Source organism: Dendrobium catenatum, unplaced genomic scaffold, assembly GCF_001605985.2.
Source record: "Dendrobium catenatum unplaced genomic scaffold, ASM160598v2 fragScaff_scaffold_390, whole genome shotgun sequence".
NCBI lineage: Eukaryota > Viridiplantae > Streptophyta > Magnoliopsida > Asparagales > Orchidaceae > Dendrobium > Dendrobium catenatum.
The window spans coordinates 2,778,124-2,803,938 of record NW_021318852.1 but is presented as its reverse complement, the minus strand read 5'-3'; the positions used below and the strand labels follow the sequence as shown (position 1 = coordinate 2,803,938).

At 36.5% G+C, this 25,815-nt stretch overlaps 5 protein-coding genes across 13 annotated transcripts in view; 2 read left to right on the top strand and 3 right to left on the bottom strand.

Moving 5' to 3' along the window:
• Positions 1–1,933, top strand: LOC110104986 (trans-resveratrol di-O-methyltransferase-like). Its single transcript, XM_020834314.2, has 2 exons — positions 1–1,015; positions 1,528–1,933. The coding sequence occupies exons 1-2, from the start codon at positions 218–220 to the stop codon at positions 1,828–1,830; spliced, it is 1,101 nt and encodes a 366-aa protein (XP_020689973.2). The 5' UTR covers positions 1–217; the 3' UTR covers positions 1,831–1,933.
• A 2,264-nt stretch (positions 1,934–4,197) lies between these two features.
• LOC110104969 (pentatricopeptide repeat-containing protein At3g29230-like) lies at positions 4,198–9,126 on the bottom strand. 8 transcript variants are annotated; one of them, XR_003700422.1, is made up of 4 exons: positions 7,199–9,125; positions 5,005–5,164; positions 4,796–4,903; positions 4,198–4,710 (listed from the first exon to the last, which is right to left on the bottom strand). XR_003700422.1 is itself a non-coding variant. In XM_028693976.1 (2 exons), exons 1-2 carry the CDS (start codon positions 9,012–9,014, stop codon positions 5,206–5,208), a joined length of 1,821 nt encoding a protein of 606 aa, XP_028549809.1. In that variant the 5' UTR covers positions 9,015–9,126; the 3' UTR covers positions 4,198–5,205. The 8 variants fall into 8 exon arrangements, 4 of the variants coding, with proteins under 4 accessions (XP_028549809.1, XP_020689943.1, XP_028549807.1 ...); XR_003700420.1 differs by having other exon boundaries at positions 4,796–5,164; XR_002304095.2 differs by having other exon boundaries at positions 4,198–4,925.
• Positions 9,127–10,478: 1,352 nt separating this feature from the next.
• LOC110104979 (F-box protein SKIP19-like) lies at positions 10,479–17,312 on the bottom strand. The gene is made up of 2 exons (XM_020834305.2): positions 16,279–17,312; positions 10,479–11,303 (listed from the first exon to the last, which is right to left on the bottom strand). The coding sequence occupies exons 1-2, from the start codon at positions 17,178–17,180 to the stop codon at positions 10,679–10,681; spliced, it is 1,527 nt and encodes a 508-aa protein (XP_020689964.1). The 5' UTR covers positions 17,181–17,312; the 3' UTR covers positions 10,479–10,678.
• A 2,770-nt stretch (positions 17,313–20,082) lies between these two features.
• Positions 20,083–23,398, top strand: LOC110104978 (protein NOI4). Its single transcript, XM_020834303.2, has 3 exons — positions 20,083–20,203; positions 22,919–23,116; positions 23,198–23,398. Exons 1-3 carry the CDS (start codon positions 20,195–20,197, stop codon positions 23,219–23,221), a joined length of 231 nt encoding a protein of 76 aa, XP_020689962.1. The 5' UTR covers positions 20,083–20,194; the 3' UTR covers positions 23,222–23,398.
• Positions 23,399–24,284: 886 nt separating this feature from the next.
• Positions 24,285–25,815, bottom strand: part of LOC110104976 (serine/threonine-protein phosphatase 6 regulatory subunit 3-like) — a 46,088-nt gene continuing 44,557 nt past the window's right edge. For both annotated transcript variants that reach the window (XM_020834300.2, XM_028693973.1), the window contains 3 exons: positions 25,686–25,715; positions 25,270–25,340; positions 24,285–25,151 (listed from right to left, as the gene is read on the bottom strand). In XM_020834300.2, coding sequence (XP_020689959.1) covers positions 24,692–25,151; positions 25,270–25,340; positions 25,686–25,715 — 561 coding nt within the window. In that variant the 3' untranslated portion in view covers positions 24,285–24,691. The remainder of the gene's footprint in view (positions 25,152–25,269; positions 25,341–25,685; positions 25,716–25,815) is intronic.

The window sequence follows — 25,815 nt, the reverse complement described above, 5'->3', positions numbered from 1 at the left end:
ACTTAACTTTCATAAATGTTAAATCCTTGCAGTCTAAAATTGGTTTTAGATACCTGCTCTCCAATCATGAGCTCATTCAAATATCTTCTGCTATTTGTTACACATAAAATATAATTAATTACATTAGGTAATGCGAGAAAAATATCTCAATCTTTAGCATCTTTATATTTGAATTTGAATTTGCATCGTAAAATCGCATTATCTTACTCTGACGATCATGGAGACAGTTGTGAGCATCGATGCTCCCGACGCTGTGATTCCAGACACCTTAGAAGCCCAAGCGATTCTATGGAATAAAACCTTTAGTTTCGTAAAATCCATGTCCCTAAAATGCGCCGCCGAACTCCGCATCCCCGACGCCATCCTGTGCCATGGCACGCCGACAACCATCTCAGACCTCATTTCCTCTCTCTCCATCCCCGAAGCAAAATCCCGCCACCTCCGCACATTGATGCGCATCCTGTCCCAAGACGGCATATTCAAATCCCAAATCACCCTATCCGGCGAAGAAACCTTCGACCTCACTCCTGTTTCACGCCTCCTCACCACCACCTCCGTCTCCCAACGACGTCTCAATTACACCCCCTTCATCCTCACGCAGGTCGAAAACCACATCATAAATTCGTACCATCAACTCTCCCACTGGTTCCATAGGCCGGACGTAACCATAACGCCGTTCGAGATGGCACACGGTAAAACGTTATGGGAGCTCGCGGGGAAGCTGCCAGAGTTCAACGATTCTTTTAATAAGGGGATGGCTTGCGACTCCGCGTTTGTTGCAGATGTTATAAAGAATATCGGCGGGGAAGTTTTTCGTGGGATTGGGACGTTGGTGGACGTCGGAGGTGGAACCGGCTTGATGGCAGCTGCGTTGGTGGAGGCTTTTCCGGGGTTGCAGTGCACTGTTTTTGATCTTCCACATGTCATCGACACGGCAGAGAAGACAGAGGGGATTCAGTTCGCCGCCGGTGACATGTTCGTGGAGATCCCAGCTGCTCATGCTGCTCTGCTTAAGGTTAGGAGGAATTAATATGGATTATATATAGCCTACTTATTAGAAATCAAAGAGGTCATTATTAATATTATTCTTATTATTATTGGTTGAAGTTACAAATCATATCTAAATATTTCTAATATAGAAAATTTTCAATATTTAAAAAATATTTAGTTTTTAAATAACACTACAGAAAAATCCGTCATTACCAGCGGCTTTTTCTAGGAAAATCGGGCAAATTTCCTGCTGTGTGATTCGAAGTGAGTATGCTTCAAAGCCCCAAACAGTTTGCTCTAAGGGCAAAAGTATTATAAGTGTCATATTTTTTATTTTAAAAAAAAGCAGCCGAAAAGGCAAGGGCGTCGGAAACGCCGCCAGAAAACCTGTAAAAAAAAAAAAGCCAGTCATATTTCCTCATAAACAGCAGAAAAGCCACAGAAAAAATCTAGTATTGTCCGATATTTCTGTAGTGTAATTTTACTTATGGATGCATATAATTTGATCAAGTGATGAGGTTTTTGATATCTATATAGTGGATATTGCATGATTGGAATGATGAAGCGTGCATCAAGATACTCGAACGTTGCAAGGAAGCGATTCCATCCAAAGAAAATGGTGGAAAAGTGATTATAATCGATATGGTAGTTGGTGTGGGCGTCAACGCTCAAATTGCACTGGAGACGCAGCTTTTACTTGATTTACACATGATGACTTTATTTGGTGGAAAGGAAAGAAATGAAACTGAATGGAGCAAGCTATTTATTGCTGCAGGTTTCAGTGGCTATAAGATAACAGCCTCCATTGTTTTAAGATCTATTATTGAAGTTTATCCTTAATTAATTAGCATTTGATCCCAAGCATTATTATTATTGTGACTCTTGCTACGATTGTTTGGATTTTTCATTTCTCTTGATTTTAGTTTGGAGCTAATAATGTTGGTAATGTCAACATGAAGTTATGGTTAAAATTATAATTTTTTTCTTTTGTGTGTGTGTGTGCGCATGATGTAAGCAAGCAAGTCTCGTACTTTATTGCACACGTGGCACCTATCTTGCCACATCAGCTTAGTTATCCTTTTGTATCTTCTCCTATATATAGATGTTATTACAATGGAATAAGATATACAAGACTACTATTATGTCTTTTACCTTTCTCTGTTCTACTACTTGCTACGTCTACATTTGAGAGAGAGAGAGAGAGAGAGAGAGAGAGAGAGAGAATGTATTGTATGAGGGTTATAATGAACTGAATGTCCTCACAAATTTATTATAATTTCAAATATTTTGAGCCACAATGATTTATGTAATCAACAGATCGAGTCCTACATGGGGTCCTGGTTGGGTACTCATTGGGTACCCACGCTCTAAGCTGGCGGGCTTTGCCCACCCACGCCCACCTATGGTGACTTTCGGGATGTCATACCCACCCACACCCACCCATTTTCCACACTTCTTGAATGCAGTTTGTCACGGATTAATGGCCTTGAGGTTTTTATCCCTTTTCTCTAACTGCAAACTTTCAAGCCACATAAAAATTTATCATGGTCAAGACGCGGTTTAGTGTTGCGCACTACATAGTAAGGATTACTGTAATATACTGCATGCATATGATGATTAGTAATGTAAATCGGTTTGTCCTCTGATGTTGAGTACCCACCCATTGGCCACAACATGCATATGTTTGATTACCATCGGTATGGGTGGGTACGTGGGTGGACGTGGATATAGATACGCAATGCAGGGCTCTGGTAATCAAACAAAAATCAGGTAAAATTAATAAATGTATGCTTTTCAAACAATCTAACATAAATGCTTCAAAATAGTAACACGTAATTTAGAAGTGTTTCCCAAATTTTTCTCGTTCGAGCATCTTTCCAGCCCACCAGTCGATTGTCGGATACCCTTATATGCACATAGGTAGCTTACTATAAGGCCCTCGCTCGGCTCGCACTTGTCTATGATTTCCAGCTAGTGATGTTCATCTCATTCGCAACATCACTCGCACATTCTTACTCATCCTCCGTTCCTTTGATTCCTAAGATCGTGTGGATGGGTTGCTCGAGCCCTCACATCAACGATAGTAAGTAATATTGTGCGCTTCACGAGCAAGTTTTCCTCATCTTTGCTGTGTGAGGTGGTACTCCTACATTATCCCAATCTCATGCCTTGTCTGGTCAGTCGACCCTCTCGAGTGGTGTGGTGATAAGCTCAAAATTATAATAATATATAGAGGTGTTAATATTTGACACGACTCGAAAATTTCGGATTCAAGTCGACTCGTTCAAAAATGGGCCGGGTTCGGATCAACTTGAAAGCAACCCAGGTCCCCATCCCGCACTGACATGAAAGCCCCAGGCGGACCGCCCCCACCCCTGCGCCCCGCACTCGCACCCTGCTCGTACCTGATGGTTAGGACAGGTCAGGTCCCGGTCTGAATTTCTAACCCGTTTATCTAATTGCGTCGAGTTCGGTTCAGAGCAATTAAAGGCCGGTCAATTTTGAATTGGACTCGAACCCGAGCTGCAAACCCAATTTGACGGCAAATTATTGGGTCAGGTGACCGGAGGCGAAATATAAGTTCGGACATCCAATAAAAATTTGCCGCGTCACCTTGCGCTTTTTGACTTGCGCTTTAGTTGCGCTTTGGTTGCGCTTTAGTTCCGATTTTTGACTTGCGCTTTAGTTGCACTTTACCTACGCTTTAGTTGCACTTTAGTTGCGCTTTACTTGCGCTAATTTTAAAATAATATTTTATTAATATCCGGACATATCTCTGCGTTCGATCACCTGACCCAATAATTTGCCCAATTTTACACCCCTAATATTATACAAGCCCATGATTTTACAAATAATCTCAAAATGATTAATTAAAAATATAAACATCTTATCAACTTATCTTCGATATCATTTGAGATAATTTACCTACAAAATAAAAAATTTGCAAAAATTATTGAAACCCCTTCAACAACTAGTTTCTAAAAAATTCTGGAGCATATGTTCTTTTTCTTTAAATTCTGCTTGGGATTTATTCCAATCTAAAATTTATCACCATTGATATACATTAATTCTCTCTCTATAATTTTTCTCTGCTTACTTTATCTTTATCTCTCTCATGTTCCTTGATAAAGTGTGGCGCATCAACATTTCCCCTTCATATCTCTCTTGCATTTACTATGTAATACAATATGATTTACTTTCCTATCATCACAATTAACTTGCTCTTTTCATTTCACTCTGATATAGCTCTTACAAACTCAAAAAATATTAATAACAACATTGATGAAAACAATTGAAAACAAGCTCAGGAATGACACATCTAATATGGCAGTTCCGACGAATGTGTTCGACCTGAGCCCAATTTTTAAAGCAAAACAATGCAGCTGATGTCCTACCATAGAGTCTGGGATCATTCAGCAAGACATGATAACAAAACAAAAAGTAAATATGTTAGACCTTACATCCCTCCTCTTCATTCAACGAAATTATTACGTGTGGTAACTAGATGCCGTTCGGAGGCCAATCAGGACACGCCACATCACCAATATATTATGTACCATCATAGTGTACCATTGTGCATCCGATGACGTGGTGCATCCTGATTGACCTCCGAACTATCCGGTAACCGCACATAATAACTTCTCCTTCATTTGAGAGAAGAGCAACGGTCTCTTCGATGGAGGCTGGTCTCCCTGTGGCCCTTAATCTAGAGAACGATGCCTGTTCAGGAATATGATCAAACAGCTGGAAAGCAAATGCTAGATTGCTAGATTTGAAGAAGGTAATGGCTCTAGGAGCAAGTTACCGATTTTGGAGCCCATGGATGATGACTTGGGATTGGATTTGGAAGAGCAAAACCAATAAGTTTACATTTGTGGAGGAGAGATAAGGGCCTCCTTTCTATCACTCTGTGCTGTTGGTTTAAGAAGGAAAGCCTGCTTATTTTATGGTCCAAATTCTAGTTGTCAGGAAAGAGATGAATCTATATGATAAGCAAAGTCATCCAACATTTACCAAGACAAACATTGAGGCTGATTATGAAGAAATCTGCCAAGCCAAGCTGAGGCTTTTATATCAAAAGAATTTAAGGTAGGACATCTGTGGCTAAGCTCCAGCTAATACAACTGCAACTAAAGAAGATGCTTCTTCCAGTGACATCATGAATCCTCCCAATCTGTGAAACCATGAACATCAACATCAGATTCTAGGCCTGAGCTAATCTGGAAGAGGGAAATTTCAAGAAAAGTAAGGATATAGTTATGAATGGATTTATAGTATACTAGATGGCATAACAACATTTGGATAGCATATAGAGTCACTCGATCAATGAGAACTAAGAAATCGAGAAACCACTGGTCTATTTATGGCACTGATAGGACTTGATGATAAAAAAAACACAATAATATAAATAAACAACTTACTCCCAATAGATCCATAAATAACAAAAAGAGACCTGTTTTTACTAATTTACAAACAAAGCAAGACAAGATACAAGTTGACTCATTATTCGAGAGGTGAATCGTCTCTCCCACAATACCTAACAGTTACTGGGAACCCAAACACCTCCAAAAACTTCTGTATAAATTCTCCAAAACATAACATAAAAAATCCTAACCCTTCATAATCTCCCTCCTTAAACAACTCAAAATCCCCTAATAAATGCCTCTTAAATCTAATAAATATCCCTTACATCTTTTCCAAAGAGTCCTCCCCTTTCCCAAAAAGTTTTCTCCCAAAACCTCTTCTCCTATAGGTGATAAAAGAGATCCTAGACCTCACCTGTGAGGCTGGACTGCTGCTACCAGCTGCATCAGGCACCCATGCATGTGCAAGCTCCTAAAAGTTAAGAATACTGGGCATATATAATACTCTTCTAGGTGATATAGGTTCGAGCTCTCCTTATAAAGAAAACTTCAATAATTCATATAAGTGAATATATGCAATTAAATACATGCATATGTCAATAAGAGCTTATGAGTTTCTTACAGCCAAGCCACAGATCCATTCAAAGGCACTTTTCATTGAGATTTTTTATTTTAAGCTGATTAGCATTTCTATTGTGTTAAGAGCCTGTTACTTCGGTTCTAGAGAACTTAGCTACATGTTGAATTAATAGGTAGCAATGACACATAACTAAGCGATCAAAAGCCTGTGATCCCAAAACAAAAGTATACAGAAGGACCAGAGTTGCAAATGCTAGAAAGATGAGGGTAGATATAAACAATTATGCAAATATATGATAAAAATATTACAAAATGAATTAGTTTAAAACACTCTACAAGACCAAAATCATATATCACTAATGGATAACATAGATGATCAATACTACAAAATCACTTACTTCAAAACAACTAATTTCTCTTTGTCCACTGAACAATCTATAGATAAATCATCTTATACTTGATAATTTACATCTGGATTTTTAGAAAATTCAGATTATTTCATTTTTAAAATCTTATAATTTAGAAGTCCGGAGTTTAGTAGAGAATGGATTTTCTCCTTCTTTTGTTTAAAAAATATTTCTTTTGTTAAACCTTCTGATTTGTAGTCTAATAAAAATTGAGTTAGATCTATTAAATGCAAAATTCTTATATAATTTTACTGTGTTTTTAGTCCAGAAGAGTTTAATCTCACTGCTAATTTGAAAACCAGTAAAGATATTTGAAATCTATCACTTCTATGTTTCGAGAAATAAGAAAGACAGGAGTGAAAATCAATAATGAAGCAATCCTAAGGAAGATGTCATTAAGTTTCATAAGATTTAATCTCAATGACACCTAAGAATGAGAATAGAAAGAAGAATAAAACAAGAAAGGAAAAACAGAACAACAATTCACGCCTAGCCTTAGCAGTCCAAGTAGAAGAAAATGAAGTACTCTGATAATGATGATGAGATAAATGATTTATTATATGTAGAGTTGTCTAACTCCATTTGATAAATATAATATGGTTTACTTTCATCGCCCTTAACTTTCTCTTTTTTTTTCCAATCTGCATCTAAAGTAATCTCAACAACTCAACCAGGCTCCAACAAAATTAATAACAATGATGAATATGAAGATGACAATGATGCCAAGGAGGGTAAAGATTAATATTTTGCTACTCTTGAAATATAAGGTAGAGTTCTTTTGCCAAACTATTAATGATTCCAAAAGCAGAGAAATAGTTGTCAAACTTATGAAGATTCCAAAATGAAAATAGTGGCCACCTTCTCGTCCTGACTTCACAAAGTTCACTTCACAAAGTTCATCGAGTTCTGATTCAACTATAACAACCCTTGAAACATCCATCAAACTCTCTAAAATCTCATAAATATCCTTTGATCTTGCATGCTTTGCATCTGAAGAACAGAACTCAACCACCTCCATGTTCACCTCAACAAGGCTACAACCCGGCAACTTTCCAACACCCATTGTTCTCAACACCTTATGCAACCTGCCAAAATCTTTCCATCTTCCAGCATTGCCATAAATATTTGATAGCACAACATAATTGGAAACATCCTCAGGCACGAGCCTCACGAGCCGGCTCATCGCAACCTCGGCCAAATAAACATGGTTCCACGCTCGACAAGCCCCAAGAAAAGCACTCCAAATAACATCATCAGGCTCCATTGGCATCTCCATCACAAATCCAATGGCCTCATAAAGCAAGCCAGCTCGACCAAGGAGGTCCATCATGCAGCCATAGTGCTCAATCCATGGATCAATAGAGTAAATCTGTTTCATGGACTTGAAACATTCAAATCCTCTCTCAACAAGACCCATGTGGACACAAGCACTCAGGACTCCAACAAATGTTATCCCATCAGGCTCCTCTGTAGCCTCCAACATATGATCAAACAACTCCAATGCCTCCAATCCCATTCCATGCATTGCCAAACCGTTGATCATTGAATTCCAAGTAATGACATCTCTCTTTTCCATTATAGTGAACACATTGATTGCACTATGTATGCAGCCACATTTAGCATACATGTCGATCAGCCCATTTCCAATGTAGACGTTCCCTCTGAATCCATTGTTCTCAGAATACAAATGGATCCATCTCCCCCAATTGAGAGCACCAAGCTTCGCGCATGATGATAACACAACCATAAGCATAGCATCATTGGGCTTAATATTTGTTGAAATGAGCATACGGCGGAAAACATTCAAGACATCGGAGAACTTACCATGTCGAGCATACCCTCTTATCAGCCCATTCCATGAGAACACATTCCTATCAGGCATGATTGCAAAGAACCTCTCACAGGCTCCAATATCTGCCCAAATGGCATAGCCAAGTAAGATAGTATTCCAAGATTTGACATCCCGTATTGGCATCCTAGAGAAGAGCCCCTTAGCAGTAGCCATATCTCCAAGTTCAATATATGCTGAAATCATGATGTCCCATAGGATCACATCATGTTCTTCTAACTGATTAAAAAGTTGAAAAGCATTTCTCATATCACCATTAGCAATATAAGCTTTTATTATTGCAGTCCACACCACAATATTTCTTTCAGGCAAATCCTCAAATATCTTATATGCTAACCCTGCATCTAACTTGCTTGCATACATATCAATTAAGGCAGTTCCAACAAATAGGTTCGACTTGAGCCCATTTTTTAAAGCAAAACTGTGCACCTGATCTACCACCATAAGGGCAGGGATCATTGAGCAAGACTTGATAACAAAAGGAAAAGTAAAAAGGTTAGGCCTTACATCCCTCTTCTTCATTTGAGAGAACAGCCGCAGCGTCTCTTTGTGGAGACCGGCCTCTGTGTAGCCCTTGAGCATGACGTTCCAGAGAACGGTACCTGGTTGAAGAATTTGATCGAACAGTTGGCGGGCAGATGCTAGATTGCCGGTTTCGAAATAGGCAATGGCGGCTTTGGGAGCAAGTTGGCGATTTTGGAGGAGGCCATGGATGATGACCTGGCATTGGATTTGGAAGAGTTGATCGATAAGCCTACATTTGTGGAGGAGACAGAAAAGCCTCTCTTCTACGACTCCATATTGATGTTTTAAAGAAGGAAGCATGCCTATTTTACTGTTGGAACTTGGTTGTAAGAGAAGAAAGGAAGAATTTTTTGAACAAAATCTGTATAATACTGTAAGTAATAACTCAGTAGATTCTAAACATGAAGAAAAACTCTGCGATGCAGAGCTTAATTGTTAAATTTATTTTTATATTTGTAAAATTTATCTTATTTGCTAAACCCATTCTTTAATTAATATAATAAATGCTTTGTATATACTATTCATTTATCATCATAAAATAGTCAAGCATTTGACATTTATTTGACTTTATTTTAAAATTTTATTCATTTTAAAGAAGAAAACAAGAGATGCAAGAATAGGACTTATGACACAACAAAATTTATGAAACTTGGGTTTCAAAGCATCTGTATAATACTGTAAGTAATAACTCAGTAGATTCTAAACATGAAGAAAAACTCTGCGATGCAGAGCTTAATTGTTAAATTTATTTTTATATTTGTAAAATTTATCTTATTTGCTAAACCCATTCTTTAATTAATATAATAAATGCTTTGTATATACTATTCATTTATCATCATAAAATAGTCAAGCATTTGACATTTATTTGACTTTATTTTAAAATTTTATTCATTTTAAAGAAGAAAACAAGAGATGCAAGATTAGGACTTATGACACAAAACAAAATTTATGAAACTTGAGTTTCAAAGCTCAAAATTTGCTTGATAATTATTTGAATTTCAATTGATTAAAAAATTAAAATTAATATGATATGACTTAAAATAGAAATTTAATTCAAAGAATTACTCTTTAAAAGTTTGCAAATCCACAAATTAATGAAATAAAGTTTAACATTTTTGTTGAGTTTAAGTTGAGCTCAAATTTAAATAATCAAATAAGTTGATTTAGACTTCATTTTATACATCTTTCTTACTGCTTTATTTTTTAGATCATAATCATAGTTTCTTTTTGCCCACTAATTTTTTCATTATTTATAAAATTTTTTTGTACTAGGTAACTTAGAATAACAGGATTCAAATCCTCAAATTCTTTTTTAAGATCTACATCATTTGTTCAATATTAGGGCTATCATCCACCCAACCCTCTCTTTAACATAAAATGTCTGAACACATCACAGAAAAATTATTTTGTGCGGAAGCATAATCCCGTCCGGATGCCTAAGCCCGCAGCTCGGTACCGCTGTACCAAGCGTCAGTGCCGCTCGGTACCATGGCTCGATATGACTAACATAGCTCATTCTAATTGGTATCCGGATACAGAGCTGAGTTCGACATCCGCACATAATAATCTATCCAGATCACAATATATGGATGAATATCAGGATGAAGGAGCCATATCACAACACATGGATGAATATCAAGATTGAACCGAATAAATTTGAGTCAAACTTGAGCCGAGGTAGGATCAGCAAGAGATCAGATCTTTCAGTCCTCAGCTAAAGCACTTCAATAAAGATAGATGTCTACAGATGAACAAACAACCAAATCAAACATAAAAAGCATACCAGATTTCCTTTCATAGTAATGGCTGAATATACAAAACAACTCCATTTATTTACTAAAACCATTCTTGCTAACAAACACCAGATCCAACATAACCCCAAAACAAAAACAAAAAAACTTTCCAAGTTCTCAGGAGAAAGTTATAAAAAAAAAGCTTCATTCTGAAACAATGGGGGTGAAGATTTAGCAGAACTCGAAAAGGTCATCATAGCTCATATCAGAGTATCCATCATAATGATAATAACTAGAGTCATCAAAATAAAAATCATACTCTGTATCAGATAGCGTAGGATCAAAATCCGTATCAAATGCCTCATGGCTGACAATAAGGTCGTTGAACTCATAATCAGCAGTAGAATCCTGAGGAAGTCTCGACTCCTTTATCTTTGCACATTTTTCCTTCAAACTTTCATCAACATTTACATTAAAACATGCACGAATGTCAAGGTACTGAAGATTGGGGCAACTGTTGAGTATGGCGATCAAACCAGTATTGGTAAGACTGTTTCCAATAAGCTGAAGACGCTGCAGCTTTTGCATGTGCGTTGCAATAGCAAAAGCCTCTGCATCAAAATTCTCATGTGAATCGCCATAATAGTCGTATCGATCCTTGTATGATTCTGCATTAAGTCTGAAGCTCTTCAATTGTGGACAAGCTAGGCCTACTAATTCAATTACTTCAGCAGAAAAGGAACAAAATGAGATCTCAAAATCCTCCAACAGAGAAAATTTTCTGACTGCTTGAGCCAATTCCATTTCAGACATACTATTGATTGATATTAAGCGCAGGCGTCGCAACTTGGTTGCTCTGCAAGAGTGTGAGAGATTCAGAATAGTCATTTAGAATTACAGAAGAAGAGCCATAGGTGCATATGATCCACTGGTTTCTCAATCATAATTGTTGATTATATTTATTTTACCAATAAAATTGTAGAGGACAATTTTGAAATTGGCATATGAGTATTTTAGAATAAATGGAGGGATAGAAGTGATATGTAAAATAGCTTTATGTTGCCATGAAACAAATGACCACAACAAAATAAAAATAATAATAATAATAATAATAATAATAATAATAATAATAACCTTGAGAATGCAAAAGATGAAAATCCTGAAGGTGGAATTGAAGTGCTAAATGAAAAAATCTACAGAGAAAGCACGCCATGCACATGAAGAATAAGGAGCTAGTTTTCACAAAGTGTAGTTTATCCTGAAGCCTTCATCTTGTACTAAATAAACCAAGAAAGAAGAAAAATGACAGACAATCCTAAGAAGCCTTTGGGATCAATTTTTTAATATATTTTTTATTTAGTTTAATTTATATTTTGGCATGAAATAAAATATATTTAATATCTTAAATATAATGCTCTTATCTTTATTAAATATCAAATAATTTGATTTATACACTAGTGGTAGCTGTCATTGGCGAGATAGCTATGGAGCCCAATAGGATGACAACAACGGTAGTGGCGGCAACTAGTTGTGATAGGTGTTTTTTAATATTAAAAACAGCTCAAACTTGAATGTTTTTTTGTTTTTAAACAACTTGATATTTTTAACAACAAAATCAAGCACTTATCCCACAACATGGGGTCAGCTGCATGAATCATTTTTTTCCATTGTATCATGTTAAGAGTCAAATTCTCATTTAAATCTAATAAAAATGATTATTTCTAATATTTTTGAACCAAATATTTTTAGGTTTGCGTCTACCTTTCTTAATATAGGTCAAATCCAATACATCTACTCTCCCAACCGGGTTATGCCGAAATTTTATGTGACAAAACCATCTAAGGCGACGTTCTCTAAAATCTTATCTGCCACTGAAGCTACTCTAACTTTTTCATGTAAATACTCATTTCGAAACTTAACTTAATTTTATGCTTCTCTTTTAATGGCCAACATTCTGCACCAAAAAGCATTGCAAGCCCGATGCATTCCTCCACTTCAACCATTGTGGGCTCCGAAAATTCGGCCCCGGCCTCCGCCCGACTGGTTGCTTTTTCTTTTCGGGGGGTTTAACGGATTAAAGTTCCGGGGTAAATTTTGGGAAGGCATATGGGTTTGTAGATAAGACACTACCTAAAGATTTCGCCCTCATTTTGCGAGGACTTTATGATCTGAGTTTTGGTTTCCTATAGGCCAAGCCCCTAAAGTTAATTACCCCTCTCGATAACGAGAGAGAACTTTCGATTAAGGCTAGTCGTCAATCAGATACATTATATCCGTAGATACGTAGTATCAGACGTATAGTAGTAGCATGGGCATAAAATTGAAAATGGAAAGATTTTATATTTAAATTTAAAAATTTCACCATCTTGCCTTAAAGTGGATGGTGGAATGGATAATGGACCCGATCAAAATCCCATGGTTTTGTCGTCCCGGGCCATCGTGGTCCGTGGTCTACTTAGTTAGAGGAGGTAGTCGACCCAACCTGACAAAAGGATCCTTGTCGGCAGCCAAGGGTTGCTTCATCCAAGGGGAACTTGTAGACCTGGGGTGAATGTTTGTCTAAGGGGATAAATTTGAATCCACCTTAGCTAATAGAGGGCTTTGTGCCCTATCGATCATATTCTATTGATTCATATCTCAATAATTTGATATAACTAAGGAGCGTATTGGCTCTAGCCATAACCGGTATTTTATGATGCCATTTGGCGGCAAAACCTAATGAGGACATCGACAGACGCTACTGACAGGTTTATCGACAGTGGAATCGCAGATCGAAAGCCACGATTCAGCACCTCTACTTTTGATTCAGATGCCATGATGCATTATTTAGTATTTACTATTTTTTTTTTCGTTTTTACCCCTTTGGGGAGTTACTTTGTTATTGTAGCTCAAAGGGCAGTGTTGTACTTTTCTTTTTCATGAGTTGAGACCTATATATAGTGGTCTCATATGTTGTATTGGAGTTAATGAATATTTGAATGAAAAATTGTGTTTTGTTTCTACTTCTTCTTGCATGAGAGCTTGAGAAGGGAGAGAGCTCAAGGGGAGCAAATCGCAAGGCCCACCAGTCGTTGGAAGAGTCCGCTGCTCGTGGTTAAGTTATTCTATCTTCTCGTTTGTGTTTTCCTCCAACCACTTCCCCCACCACCACAAGAAAAGCCATACAAAATCCTTGTTGCCGCCGCCTCCTTGGAAGCCCGCCGCCGGCCACTCCCACGGCACCGGCAGGCCACCTTGCCGGCAACTTCCCCCCACCCGTCCAACCCATTTCTCCGCAAGTTTAAAATTTGAAATTTGACTTTCAAATTTCAAATTCTTTCCTAATTTGGAATTCCAATTTAGAAAAGTTTTCATGACGAATTCCAATTTCAATTTAATTTAAATTGGAATCTTTTAAAATATTTCCACATCATCACTCCAAATTGGAAACCATCTTTCCACTAATCTCCCTCTCCCCCTCTCAACATGCCACCGGCCCCCCTTGATGGAGTCTCCCCATTGTTTGCTCATTTAATGCCGCACCCGATTTGAAATTAAAATTTGATTTCAAAGATTTTTTCCCTCCCAACTTACTTAATCCTGAAATTAATTTCAGTTTTAAGTTTTAAACCTCCTCCCTCTCTCTCTATAAGCCGCCGGCCCCTCATTGGCTCCCCCTCTTAACCCCCATTCAATGCCTTAATTTCTAGATTTGAAATTTAAAATCAAATCAAATTTCCCTCCAAACTTAATCAAATCTGAAATTAAATTCAGATTTTGATTAAATCTCTAAAGTAATCCACCCAAACCTAATTTCCCCTAACTCTAGCCTTCTCCCCCTTGAACCCGCCGGCCCCCTCCCTTTTCCCCTTGGAGATCCCGCCGCCCCTCCCTTCTCCCCCCTCCTTCTTCGCCACCTACAAGTGCTCTCCCTCACCACTACATATTTCTTCCCTTCTCATTGAAATATTCTCCCACGTCAAGCATGCATGAGGAGATTCAGACATATATGTCAAGTCAGACAACGAGTGGGGAGACAAAAATGATGTCGAGAGTCGAGCATCAATGTTGTGGAATAGAAATTGAGCATTGATGTTGAGACAATGTCGACCTCCGACGTCAATACAATGTCGAACAAAGATGTTGAGATGACGTTGGATAAAGATGAGATGTCGAGAAAGCGCAGGGGTTTTGATTGTAAGGGAACCTATATTCCAAATTTCTATCCTAATTTTAGTTTGATAGATTAGCTTATTTGTCCACATTCGTCCATGATGTGGGAACATTTGCTTATTTAATACTACACCCGATGCTGGTGCAACAACCCTTGAACACTTCTTATTGTATTAATGCCACATAGTGTGTCGCTTCTAGAGAACATCCTAGCATTAATATAATGGATTAAAGGAATCACGTCTTGATTATTTGATAAGTTTTATGCTGGATGTCGAGTACCTAACGCAACCCTGCCTTTTCTTATCTAGGGTTGGGACCAAAAAACATGTTTCATAGGGAAAAAAATGAAAAAAAAAAAAGTTATTACAAATAAGACAAGCCTTTTTTGGAAAAAAAAATATTGTTGATATAATATATCCCGTAAAAAATAAGTCATTGTTACACCCACTAAATGAACAATTTGTAATGTAAATATGTTGTCCAGGTTATTAAGCCATGAAGAAGAAAAACGTGCAGTATAATGTTTTCATCGCATGTTTACTCAAATCAGAATAGTGAAATTAAGGCTCCTATTGAGCAAAGCATCTAAAAGCATAAGTGACCTATTTGAGCAAAGCATCTAAATAGTCAGAATAACTATTTGAGCTCATAAGGAAAATAAATCCATTGAGATAGGCAGCTAGCCAAACCATATCTACTGCACACCAAGTGTTACGGTTATGATGTTTAAACAAGATGTAAAGTAGAATAGCAGACAAATCAACAAGGACTAACTGAAATGCTCTAGAGGTAATGGAAGAATAGATTGGATTAATTATAAATTTAATAGAGCATGGGATAGAAAAGAACAGGGATAATCATAAGATTATGCAAGCAAGAACGAGAAAGATTACTGCCTAAACAGATTCTATCACAGTGAAATCCATATATTACTACAAGCGCTGTTAAAAAAACTAAAGCAGATCAAAGGACCAATAAAATCAGACGTGTTTATTTATGTAAATACAAAACTGTAAACACTTTTTTATACAAAAAGGAACAATCACGGTAGCTGATAATGGTATTTGACATCTCATTAGCAATCATCTCGCTTAGCTAGCCTAAAACATAATGACATAAATCTCCCTGAAATAAGGTAAAAGCTGTACTATAAAATCAGTTAAAACTAAATCAATAGCTCATAAAGATAACACAAAGAGGACATGTCTCCTTTCCGATCATCATTGTAATTGCAACCATGCAATTATTTTATCTCAACCATCCATTTAACTTTGAAGGATTGGAATTGAATCCACCAATATTAGAGTGATTGAAAATCATGATGGTTTCATTCTCAGCAACACAAAGAAGAGTAGATGGCTGAAATAGAGTAATTGCACGGTAGAAATACCATGGGAAAGGAGAGGATCCTCATCCAACATGAAGAACAACCTTAGAAATGATGTCTTAGCGTATAGATTTAAGAGGATACATAAATGTATACCCATTCTTTCATATTACTGGAATGATTGCGGATTGCTAACTATGTGTCAAAAGCCATAATTTTTCGTATCCTAAACCCTACACGGATTTTAACTATTGAATTGGAGAAAAGCAAATAATCAACAAGGTGAATGTGAAGCATATAATTTTAATCTAAGAAAAAACATAAATTATTGTATAAAATAAATATGAACCTGTCAGAGATATAGCTCAAGAGTTCATCGCCCTCGCCCCCAAAGCACTCCACATAAAACTCCTCCATATAAAACTCCTCCATGCATCCTTTACTCCTGTCCACAGCGATCAGTACCATGGATTTCGCGACATTCATGTCCAGGTCCTCACCCGGCACTTTTATTTGGATGCACCTCCAAAGGTCTGGTTCATGCGATAGATGTCGCCACATCCTACACACAAACTGCGCCGACCTTATGATCTCCAACGCCGCAATCTTCTTGAATATTACAAAAAGAACATCACAGGGAAGCTCTGCCCAGTTCCTCTCCTCCGCCCCCCTTGGGAATTCTTTATCTTCATCGTTTATTTCATCATCATCTTCTTCTTCTTCTTCAGAGTCGCTGTTTTCCGAAAACTGGTCTGATAAAGTTCGTATGCCCTCCTTCAATAAATCGAACGGCAAAACCATTGGCAATGAGTGGGGCGAGATTGAATCCAGATTTGAGGGTTTCAAGAGGTTAGGTCTTGGGGAAGAGGGCTCTACCCGCGTAGCTGGGCAATCCCTGGCGAGATGCCCCATCACCCCACAGGTATAACAAGGCCCAAGCCTACCGCAGTCCATCGCCATATGACCTATCTCGCCACAACGGTAGCAAGCACCACCGAAATACCTCCTACCCTTGATGTAGGCACCGCCGGGGCCAGTGACGCTGACGGCCCTTTTGCGGCCATCATCACCCACGGATACGACAAATTCGACGGCATTGCCCACAACAAGCGAGCGGTAACCCATCGCCTTAATGGAGGAATTGTGAACAAACAGATTCTCACCGCCGTCCTCCGGCGTGATGAAACCGAATCCCCTCCTGACGTCGAACCACGCCACAGTCCCTTTACATGTTTCGATTGAAGAAGCCATCAGCCTAAGATCAACTCGAAAATAAGAAACCCTAACCCTAGATCCAACTGCCCTTTTGCAGTCTCCAATTACTGGCGAAATGCACCGTCGGCCATTAGCGAGGTACTTAGGCCATCTCAACGAAAAATTTCAATTTTCGCTCCGAAATTTAATACTATTAAAAATATATATAGTAATTCGTCTCCGCTTAAATTTTATTTTCTAACATTAAAAAAAAATCTATATATTTATTTCTCATATTTTATTTAACCTGATTTTTTTATTTAAAAAAATAGCGTGCGAACAATATGAGATGTTCACCCTCACGTGAATGACTTTATTTTTTCCGATCGGCTAGATTGAATGACAGACGTCAAATGAGTGTTAGACGTTCGGCTAGAAATAATCTTACATCAGCCATTACAGAGCTACATTTGGATTCACAATAAAAACACAATGCGTCATTTACTCAATCATATCATTCAATTCTTTACGACAGTCCATCAATTATAATAGTAGTATCAATATCAATACTTTGTAAAAGTAACAGAAATTAGTGTCTCAGTATTAGCATTCGTACAATTTTAATATACAATAATCAATATCTATATTCAGTAATTATTATCAATGTTCAGTAATCATTATCAATATCACTACAGGAATCGATATCTATGAATTAGATATTTAATTAAAAGTATCTTGATCTTGTTTCTGCCCTTATGACTCTCGATCAGTTGTCCCTTATGACTCTCAATCAGTATACTCCTTAGGACTTCCCTTAAATCACGTGGATCAGTCACGTCGATTCTTTCTAACTCTCGATCATTTTCTAGCTTCTTATGACTCTCATCCATGAATCAGTGAATCTTAATGTTTTCACGTCGATGTTATCATTTCATACATCTAATAAATAAATAAAATTGGGGTGATAACACTTGGGGGGAAGAAAGCCTTAGAAATATATCACATGAGTGAAGTTTTTTTTATGAATTATATGAAGAATATGTTGTGCAGTTTGATTCAGATGTTGAAGCTTCCAAGGAGATCATAGGAAATAGCTCAAAAGGCACAAGTAGTTCCACCATACCTATAAGTTGAGGCAAGGAATCGAAGAACTATAGTGGATGGCATGAGTTCACCTCTTATGTAACAACAAAAACAAATAAAAGGCCTATAAAATTATATTTAGACAAATGTTTCGAAGATGGCTTATAAATAGAAAATGACGGTCAAACATTCGATGTCATTTCTTGGTGGAAAAGCAATCAAATAAAATATCACATACTATCAAGAACGACAGTTCATATACTTTCAATTTCAATCATTACGATTGCTTCAGAGTCCACATTTAGTGCTCGCGAAAGAGTTGTTCATACATATCACTCTAAATTTGGAGTTGAAATAGTTCAAGCACTCATTTGTGGATCTAATGAGGTTCGGTGCCATTATGGATTGAAGGGAAGAATCAAGATAAATATATTATATATCATAAATAATTTCTTACCTTTGTCATTGAATTCATTTATATGAATATCAAACATCGAAATAAGATTTAAGATTGTCCTTTATTTTTGTAGGAAGAAGATGGCGATGAAGAGATGAAGATTTCTTTGCCTATTACCTGAGTCATTAAAAGGTAGAAAAAAAACACACATTTATTTAGTAATAGTCATGAAAGGGGACCCAAGCATGAAGAGAAGGAGGAGAAGGAAGAAGACAAACTTGAGTTCTCTTGTCACCACACTCCTCCTCAAGCACCACCAAACTTACACCCTATAGCCGACCGACATCAAACTTCTGCCTGACTACAGACCAACGTTGGAGTTCTTCATGGCTGCTGAATGATGTTGGACTTCTACCCGACTGCTGACTAACATCGGACTTTTGCCAGATAGTCAATTGAAGCCCAATTTCAGCCCAACCACTAAACGTCGTCGAATTTTCAATCTCCGTTTGTAAGTATATTTCATCCCGATGATTGATTATTGTAATCTGATCGTCCTCAATTTCAAAGATGAGTTAGTCACTTGTAATATAATTGAATACTAGTGGAATCATTTCGATTGAACATGGCCCTATGCTTTTCCCTTTTCCACGATTTTTCACGTAAAAATTCTAGTGTTTTGTTTTTCTTTTGTTTATGTGCTGGATATCCGTACAACGCTAAGATGAAAATTTATAACTCTATCGCTGCATGTATTCTAGCTTACAACAAACCCGAATGAATAAATACCATTATAAGGTCTGAATATAGGCATTGCTAATTTGTAAGTGCTCAAAATAAATGCATAGTTAAATAATGATGAAAAATAAATGCCTAATAATCATATTCTTATGAATATCCATAACAGGATTTGAATTCTTGCCAATGGTGTCATATCCGACTTAAAATTCAAATTTATGGAAAATCAAGCTCAATATTTGAGCCAAGTTCGAGCTTCTTAAACGAGCTCGCTAAACAAAGCTCGAGCAATCGAGCCAAGTTCAAGCTCAAATAATTTTAAACAAATTGAGCTCGAGTTCAAGCTCAATGAGGGAACGAGCTCAACTCAATCATATAGATACTCGACTCGACTCGTTTACACCTCTAGTTGACATATTATAATAGAAATTAAAATCTCTTGAATTTAAAGCTTCTATATGTAAAACTTAGGCTTCGTTTGGGACGGTTTTCTTCATGCTTCTTAAATTAACTTTTTAGTAAAAAATTAATAATTTTTTATTAAAAATTTATTTTAAGAAGTAATAAAAAACCGTCCCAAACTAAAACTTAGACTCATGCAAAAATGACAAAGGACAAAAAGATCCCTACTTTGTTAAGTAAATAGTGGGTGTACGTTTGGGTTTGCTTAAAATAGGTGAGCAGAAAACGTCTAACGCGGCGACATAACGGACGAGTTCATCGGTTTCTTTCGTTTCCCTTCCCTCTTTTTCTTCAACCCTTCGCCCTTTTATACACATTACATCTTTCCCTCTCTGTCTCTCTCTCGCTCGCTCGCTGATCTCCGGGATTTGAAGGAGCTTTATCGTCGATCATGTCAGAGGTGAGCTTCGCTCCTTTTCTTAACTACACGCTGAATCGTTCATATTTCCCCTCTACGAATCGACTAAGATTTTTTAAATTTTTCCATATGTATTTTGTAATGTGACCTGGGAATAAGAGGATTGATTCTCTCTTTGTTCATTTTTCATGTACAATGCGAACGGTTTGTAATCGAGGGTTTGATTTCTTATGCTTTAATTGATTACTGTATTCAGTGGATCCATTCCTTTACTTGAATGGTTATGTTATTTTTTCCTACCCAGATAGAAAATGCAGAGATTTTAGGAATTAATGTGTAGGTTTATGGATTTTGAGCTGAAAGATCTGTATCTTGTGATTGCTTGGATTGGATGAAGCTTGTGAGATAGAAAATTCAGTTGCTTGGTTTTGAGTTGTGCATGAATTGATACTGCCAATCTTGTAGATCTTAAAATGCCGGATTCAGATTATCTCCAATTTCCAAGGTAAGTGCACGAGCTTGGATGACTGGGATTAATTCGAGCTTATTTTATGAAAACCGCTCTTGATTTGAAAATTTTAATCCCAACCATCCAATTTGGATTGGAAGTCTTGGATTGGTAACTGCAACCTGGTAATTGGAGAGGATCCAAATTCAAGACAGAAAATTTATGTATTAAGAACTCCTGATTAATTTTTTATCCGAATGGATCTCAGAGTCGTTGGATTTACTTTGAGATGGATGCAACATATCATGGAGAATCAATCAAAATTTATATTCTGTTCATCTCAAAGCAATCTAACAGCTTTTGAGATCCATCCTTACCAAAAATTTGGTGAAGATATTCTGAGCCAATTTTGTACCCATCCAAATCATTGCTAGTCTTTCATTCATTTCGCTCTATTTTAACCCATAGGTATAATGAAACGCAAACTCATTATAGTGCCGCTAGTTCTGTTACTTATCATGTGTAAGTAGGCAATTTCATTCACTGAGGGGAGAACTCGTAATGGAAAGAAGAAAGGAAGTATTAGGAAAGGAATAGATTAAAGGTGTCTTTAATATGTGTTGAGCCTTTTTGGGTAATATCATTTGGAAATATTGTATTTATTTTCGGCAATTGACATTGACATTTTTCATAAAGTAGTTGTCGTTTAATCATTATTCATGCAACTTTATATCATTTCAAATTCATAGAATCCAAAGAATGCATTCTATTAAGTGTAGGGCAGTAAGTTTGGCACCAGATTAGTACAAAAGAGTAAAAAGACTTTTTATGTGAGATGCTCTTTGCTTTCATGGCTGAGTTCAATAATTAGAGGGCCAAATCTTCAAATAGATGCCATTTAGTATGACCTAATGCAAAATACTAGTAATTTACATTGATGGATATGCAGTCATCAACTTCAAAGATTTAGGTTTCATTTGGAATAGCTTTCATATTGTTTTTTAAAATGGTTTTTTATACAAAAATTTCAAATTCAAAAAATTTTTGTACTGAAAAAGTGCTTTAGAAAGCAAGAAGAAAGCCGTCCAAAACGAAACCTTATTAACCATGAGGCATATTTATGAATGTTCCGTAAGTCTCATGATGTTGCAAATTCAGGTTTTATTTTCAGCACTTCTTTCACTCTAGTTTTTTTTTTTTCTTTTCCTCTCTTTTGCTTGATATTTACTCTCAAAGATTATAGATTTTTACAATGAAGCTTATATATAAATATAGTGAGATAGTCACAATCTAAAGCTTGCTTTATTGCTCTTCTTTTATCCCTCAACTGTTGTTATTCTGTACATCATATAAGCTAGCAGGTTCTTTTGTCAATTGATTTTAAGATCAACATTATGACTGTTTATATTATCCAACACCATCATATGCTGATAGCTTCTCCTCTTTAACAAAGCTCCCAACTGTTACAAATCTTGAAGATTGGAGAAATTAATAGCGCAGCCCCCTGACTAACAGCTATCTTTCATCATTTCCTCTGTTGAAGTTCTTCCGACTTTCTAATATTAACTCATCCATCACTTTTTATTTTGAATTTGTGTGTCAGCCTTACGTTAGCCTAAGGCGTCTATCTCAGAAAAAAGTAACATAAAGGGCCGCATTTACTTCACAGAAACTAATAGATATGCTACCATCTCAAAGAATGAGAGAGCTTAGTATTTATAGACAATCTAATTTATATAAGGATTAATTTGATTTTCAAATAAAATAAAGAATATAACATTATAAAAAAGACATTTTAATCAAATTTGATTGTACAGGTATATTTCAATTGAATCTTTCAACAGTAAAAGCTTCTTATTAGTCATTTATTCTTCACAAATCATTTATTCACTTATTGCTATTTTACTTAACGATAGTAAATAAGTTTGATATGTGTGCCCTTCATTTATTTTTAAATACTAAACGTTGATGGCATGTCTGACACGTGGCAAACGTATGTCATATTCGATTTATAAGTACAACACTACCCACCGAGGCTTAGGGTTGTTGTTGGACAGGCACGATTGGGAACCCCCCAGATTCGAATCATCTCTACTACAACCTCGCCTCTTCAGTGGGGCAAAGCAACTATGCTAGGTTCCGCTGAGGGATTAGTTACACCGCCAAGTAATCCCTTTGGAGTGGCAATGGGTAAAAATGTACAACACTGCATATTTTGATGTTATAAAATATCTGCACATCATAAATTTCAACCTGCAAATTTTTTCAATTTTGGCGAAACTGTGATCATCAATTTAGGATGGGAACAGGACAAGGGACAGCCATTGCCCAAATTTGGTGAGTGGGATGTGAACAATCCTGCATCAGCTGAAGGATTCACTGTTATTTTTAACAAAGCTCGGGATGAGAGGAAGGGAAATGCTAATCCAGGTGCAGTGCCAGCGCCACCAAGGAACAATATAGGAGGCTACAAACTTGAAGACGACAATGATCTCCCAAGGAAGAATGTATGTTTTATTTTACTCTCTTCATTCCAAAAAAACCTTTTTTTTTTATTATTTTTTTTATTTTTATGAACGTGGTTGCAGAGTAAATGGTTTTGCTGTGCTTAAGACATGGATGTATGGCCTTGAAAGATTTGGTGATTCTGTATCCACAGGGTTTAATGGGATTATAAAAGATGTTACTGTATTAAAGCTGTCCAAGTTGTGCTTTACCCATATCCCATGATGTGTTATATAAATTATGTAGAGAAATGATGAGATGAATGGAAGTTTTCTTTCTTCTTCTTCTTGAAATTTGCCTATTTGTTGGTGGTCAGGAGACCATAATTATTTAAGCTTATTAACTTATAATGTATTGACTATTGAGAGAGAGGAGGAATTATTTTGTGCGGTTACCGAATGTCATTTAGAGCCCAATAAAAATGCGCCACATCACCTCCTACTCGGTACCACGGCTCTATATTGCTCGGTATCGAGCTCGGTATTGGATGACATGGCTGCACCTGATTCGCCTCTGGACAGTAAGTTGTGTCTGGTGTCCGCATAAAATAATCTCTCTTTTGTTTAGCACTCCAATTCAATCAAAATCTGGCCACGGCTGGCTTACCTTTTGTTAAGCAAAATGGCCCTTGATGTTTAGTTAGGCTTCCCCTTTAATTTATAAAGGTATTCTTTCAGGACATGGTACGATATAAGATCCTTATGTTTCGAATTATGATATGCATATATATTTTAAGATATTATTTCTTAAAAAATTAATTTTTTATTAGCCATTATTTATAAAAAAAAAATTAGGAATTTAGATGTTTCACATTAGAAAAATTAAAATACATCAAAATATAAACTTGATAAAATATAATTATATATGATATTCATGTAAAAAGTACTCCAATTCAATCAAAATCTAACATTTGTAAAAAGTCTTTATTACTTTATTATGGATTTACTCATTAAATTTTCATTTAAGATTATTTGTTTTACTACTTTTTAAAATAATTTTTTATTATAAAAAATTATTCAATTAAAAACTTGTGCTAAACAAAAACTACCGAATGAAATATAGCAGGTTGGGTTCACAATAATTTGATTGTATTTCACATGAAATTCCAACCAATCAAATATGTATGTAAATCCCAAAAACAAAAACTGCAAGCATAAATCACCTACCGAATGAAATGCCCATTCATCTTCCGTATAATTTCCCAAAAATAAACCAGCAATTTGTAAAATACAATTACTCACAATTATAGTGCCAATACAGTTAGTCACAATTATAATGGCAAAAAAAAAAAAAAAAGTTTTAACTCTAACTATGTCAAGGAACTCATTACATTCCATCAAAAAGCGACTGAAAAATACAAATTGAAAATTCCGGCCAATAAAGTTCAGCAGGAGCAACATCAAAAGGATGTTCTGTTAGATCTTCTTGAAGATTAAAAACCATACCAGTCCTCGCAATCTACAAGATCTGCACCATTAGCTCCATCTCACAACTGAACACAGTTCCTTGGCTCCAATAAGTATATTCAAGATCAATTATCTTCCTTTTTCTTTAAGTTTCTCCTCCTGTTCAGGAAGTTATGACTGGCTAGCTAATGGAATCACATTGCGATCAGATACAGGTGACATTATAGTAGCCAGTTTTTTCGAACCAGGTGAACTTTCTAGTTCCTGATTCTGTGTCTCGATCTCATCTGTAGTATTATCTTTCAATTCAATCTCTACTTTAAGCGCATTGGTAATTGTCACAGTTGACTCCCTCCATTCAATCCATTCAGGTGGTTTTGCACTTTCAATTGGTGGATTCGAGTTTGCAAGATCATCTTTCATCAAGGAGCCATTACTGAGGCCTGCGGCTCCAGTATCCTGGAAATCACTACTTGATGCAGACCTGTCAGCAGGATCTTCACTCTCACCACCAACTATTTTGCCGGTGCCGTCCGGATTTTGCGAAGGTGAAGCGAGGGAGACAGGCGAAAGATCATTAACAGCACGGTTACCTTCGAAAGCAAACCAGTTTGAGTTTGTGAACAGAGAGCTGCAGAGAGAGCACAAGAAAGCAAACATATTAGATAATGCAGGAAGCAGATCAGAACCATTTGGTATGGATTCCATAGAAGAAGATAATAGCAGATTAGGAAGCGCGTTTATTGTACCTATCGTGATCATCACCCAAACGCAGGGCTGAAATTACAACTTCTGCAGATTCATCATCAAAGTGAACATCCTGCATCATATACTAGTTCAACTATAAAAGATTCCTAGAAAAGAAAATTATCCGAGAGTTATCTGATAATTTTTTTATTAGAATGGATCTCATAGCTATTGGATTTGTTTTGAGATAAGTGAAATACAGATTTTAATTAATTTTTTTTAGTATTGTATAAATCTTAAAGTACATCAAATAATTTTGAGACATATCATGACCCACATTTGGCGATAATATCCTTGACTCAAAAATTTCGTATGATTCCTTGTGGAAGGCAAAAATGAATTAAAGGACATAAAAGTTTAAAATTCATCAAACCTCCAATATATATATATATATATATATATATAGGTATGTGCGTACCTCTTTATCATGCTCAAGTGATCCCTGAGCCTATATAAATTAAAAAAAAACATAATTAATCAACCGTCAATGAGGCATTTAGAAAAACATAGTTAAAAAGAATTTGATATTTAGAAACTAAGGTAGATGA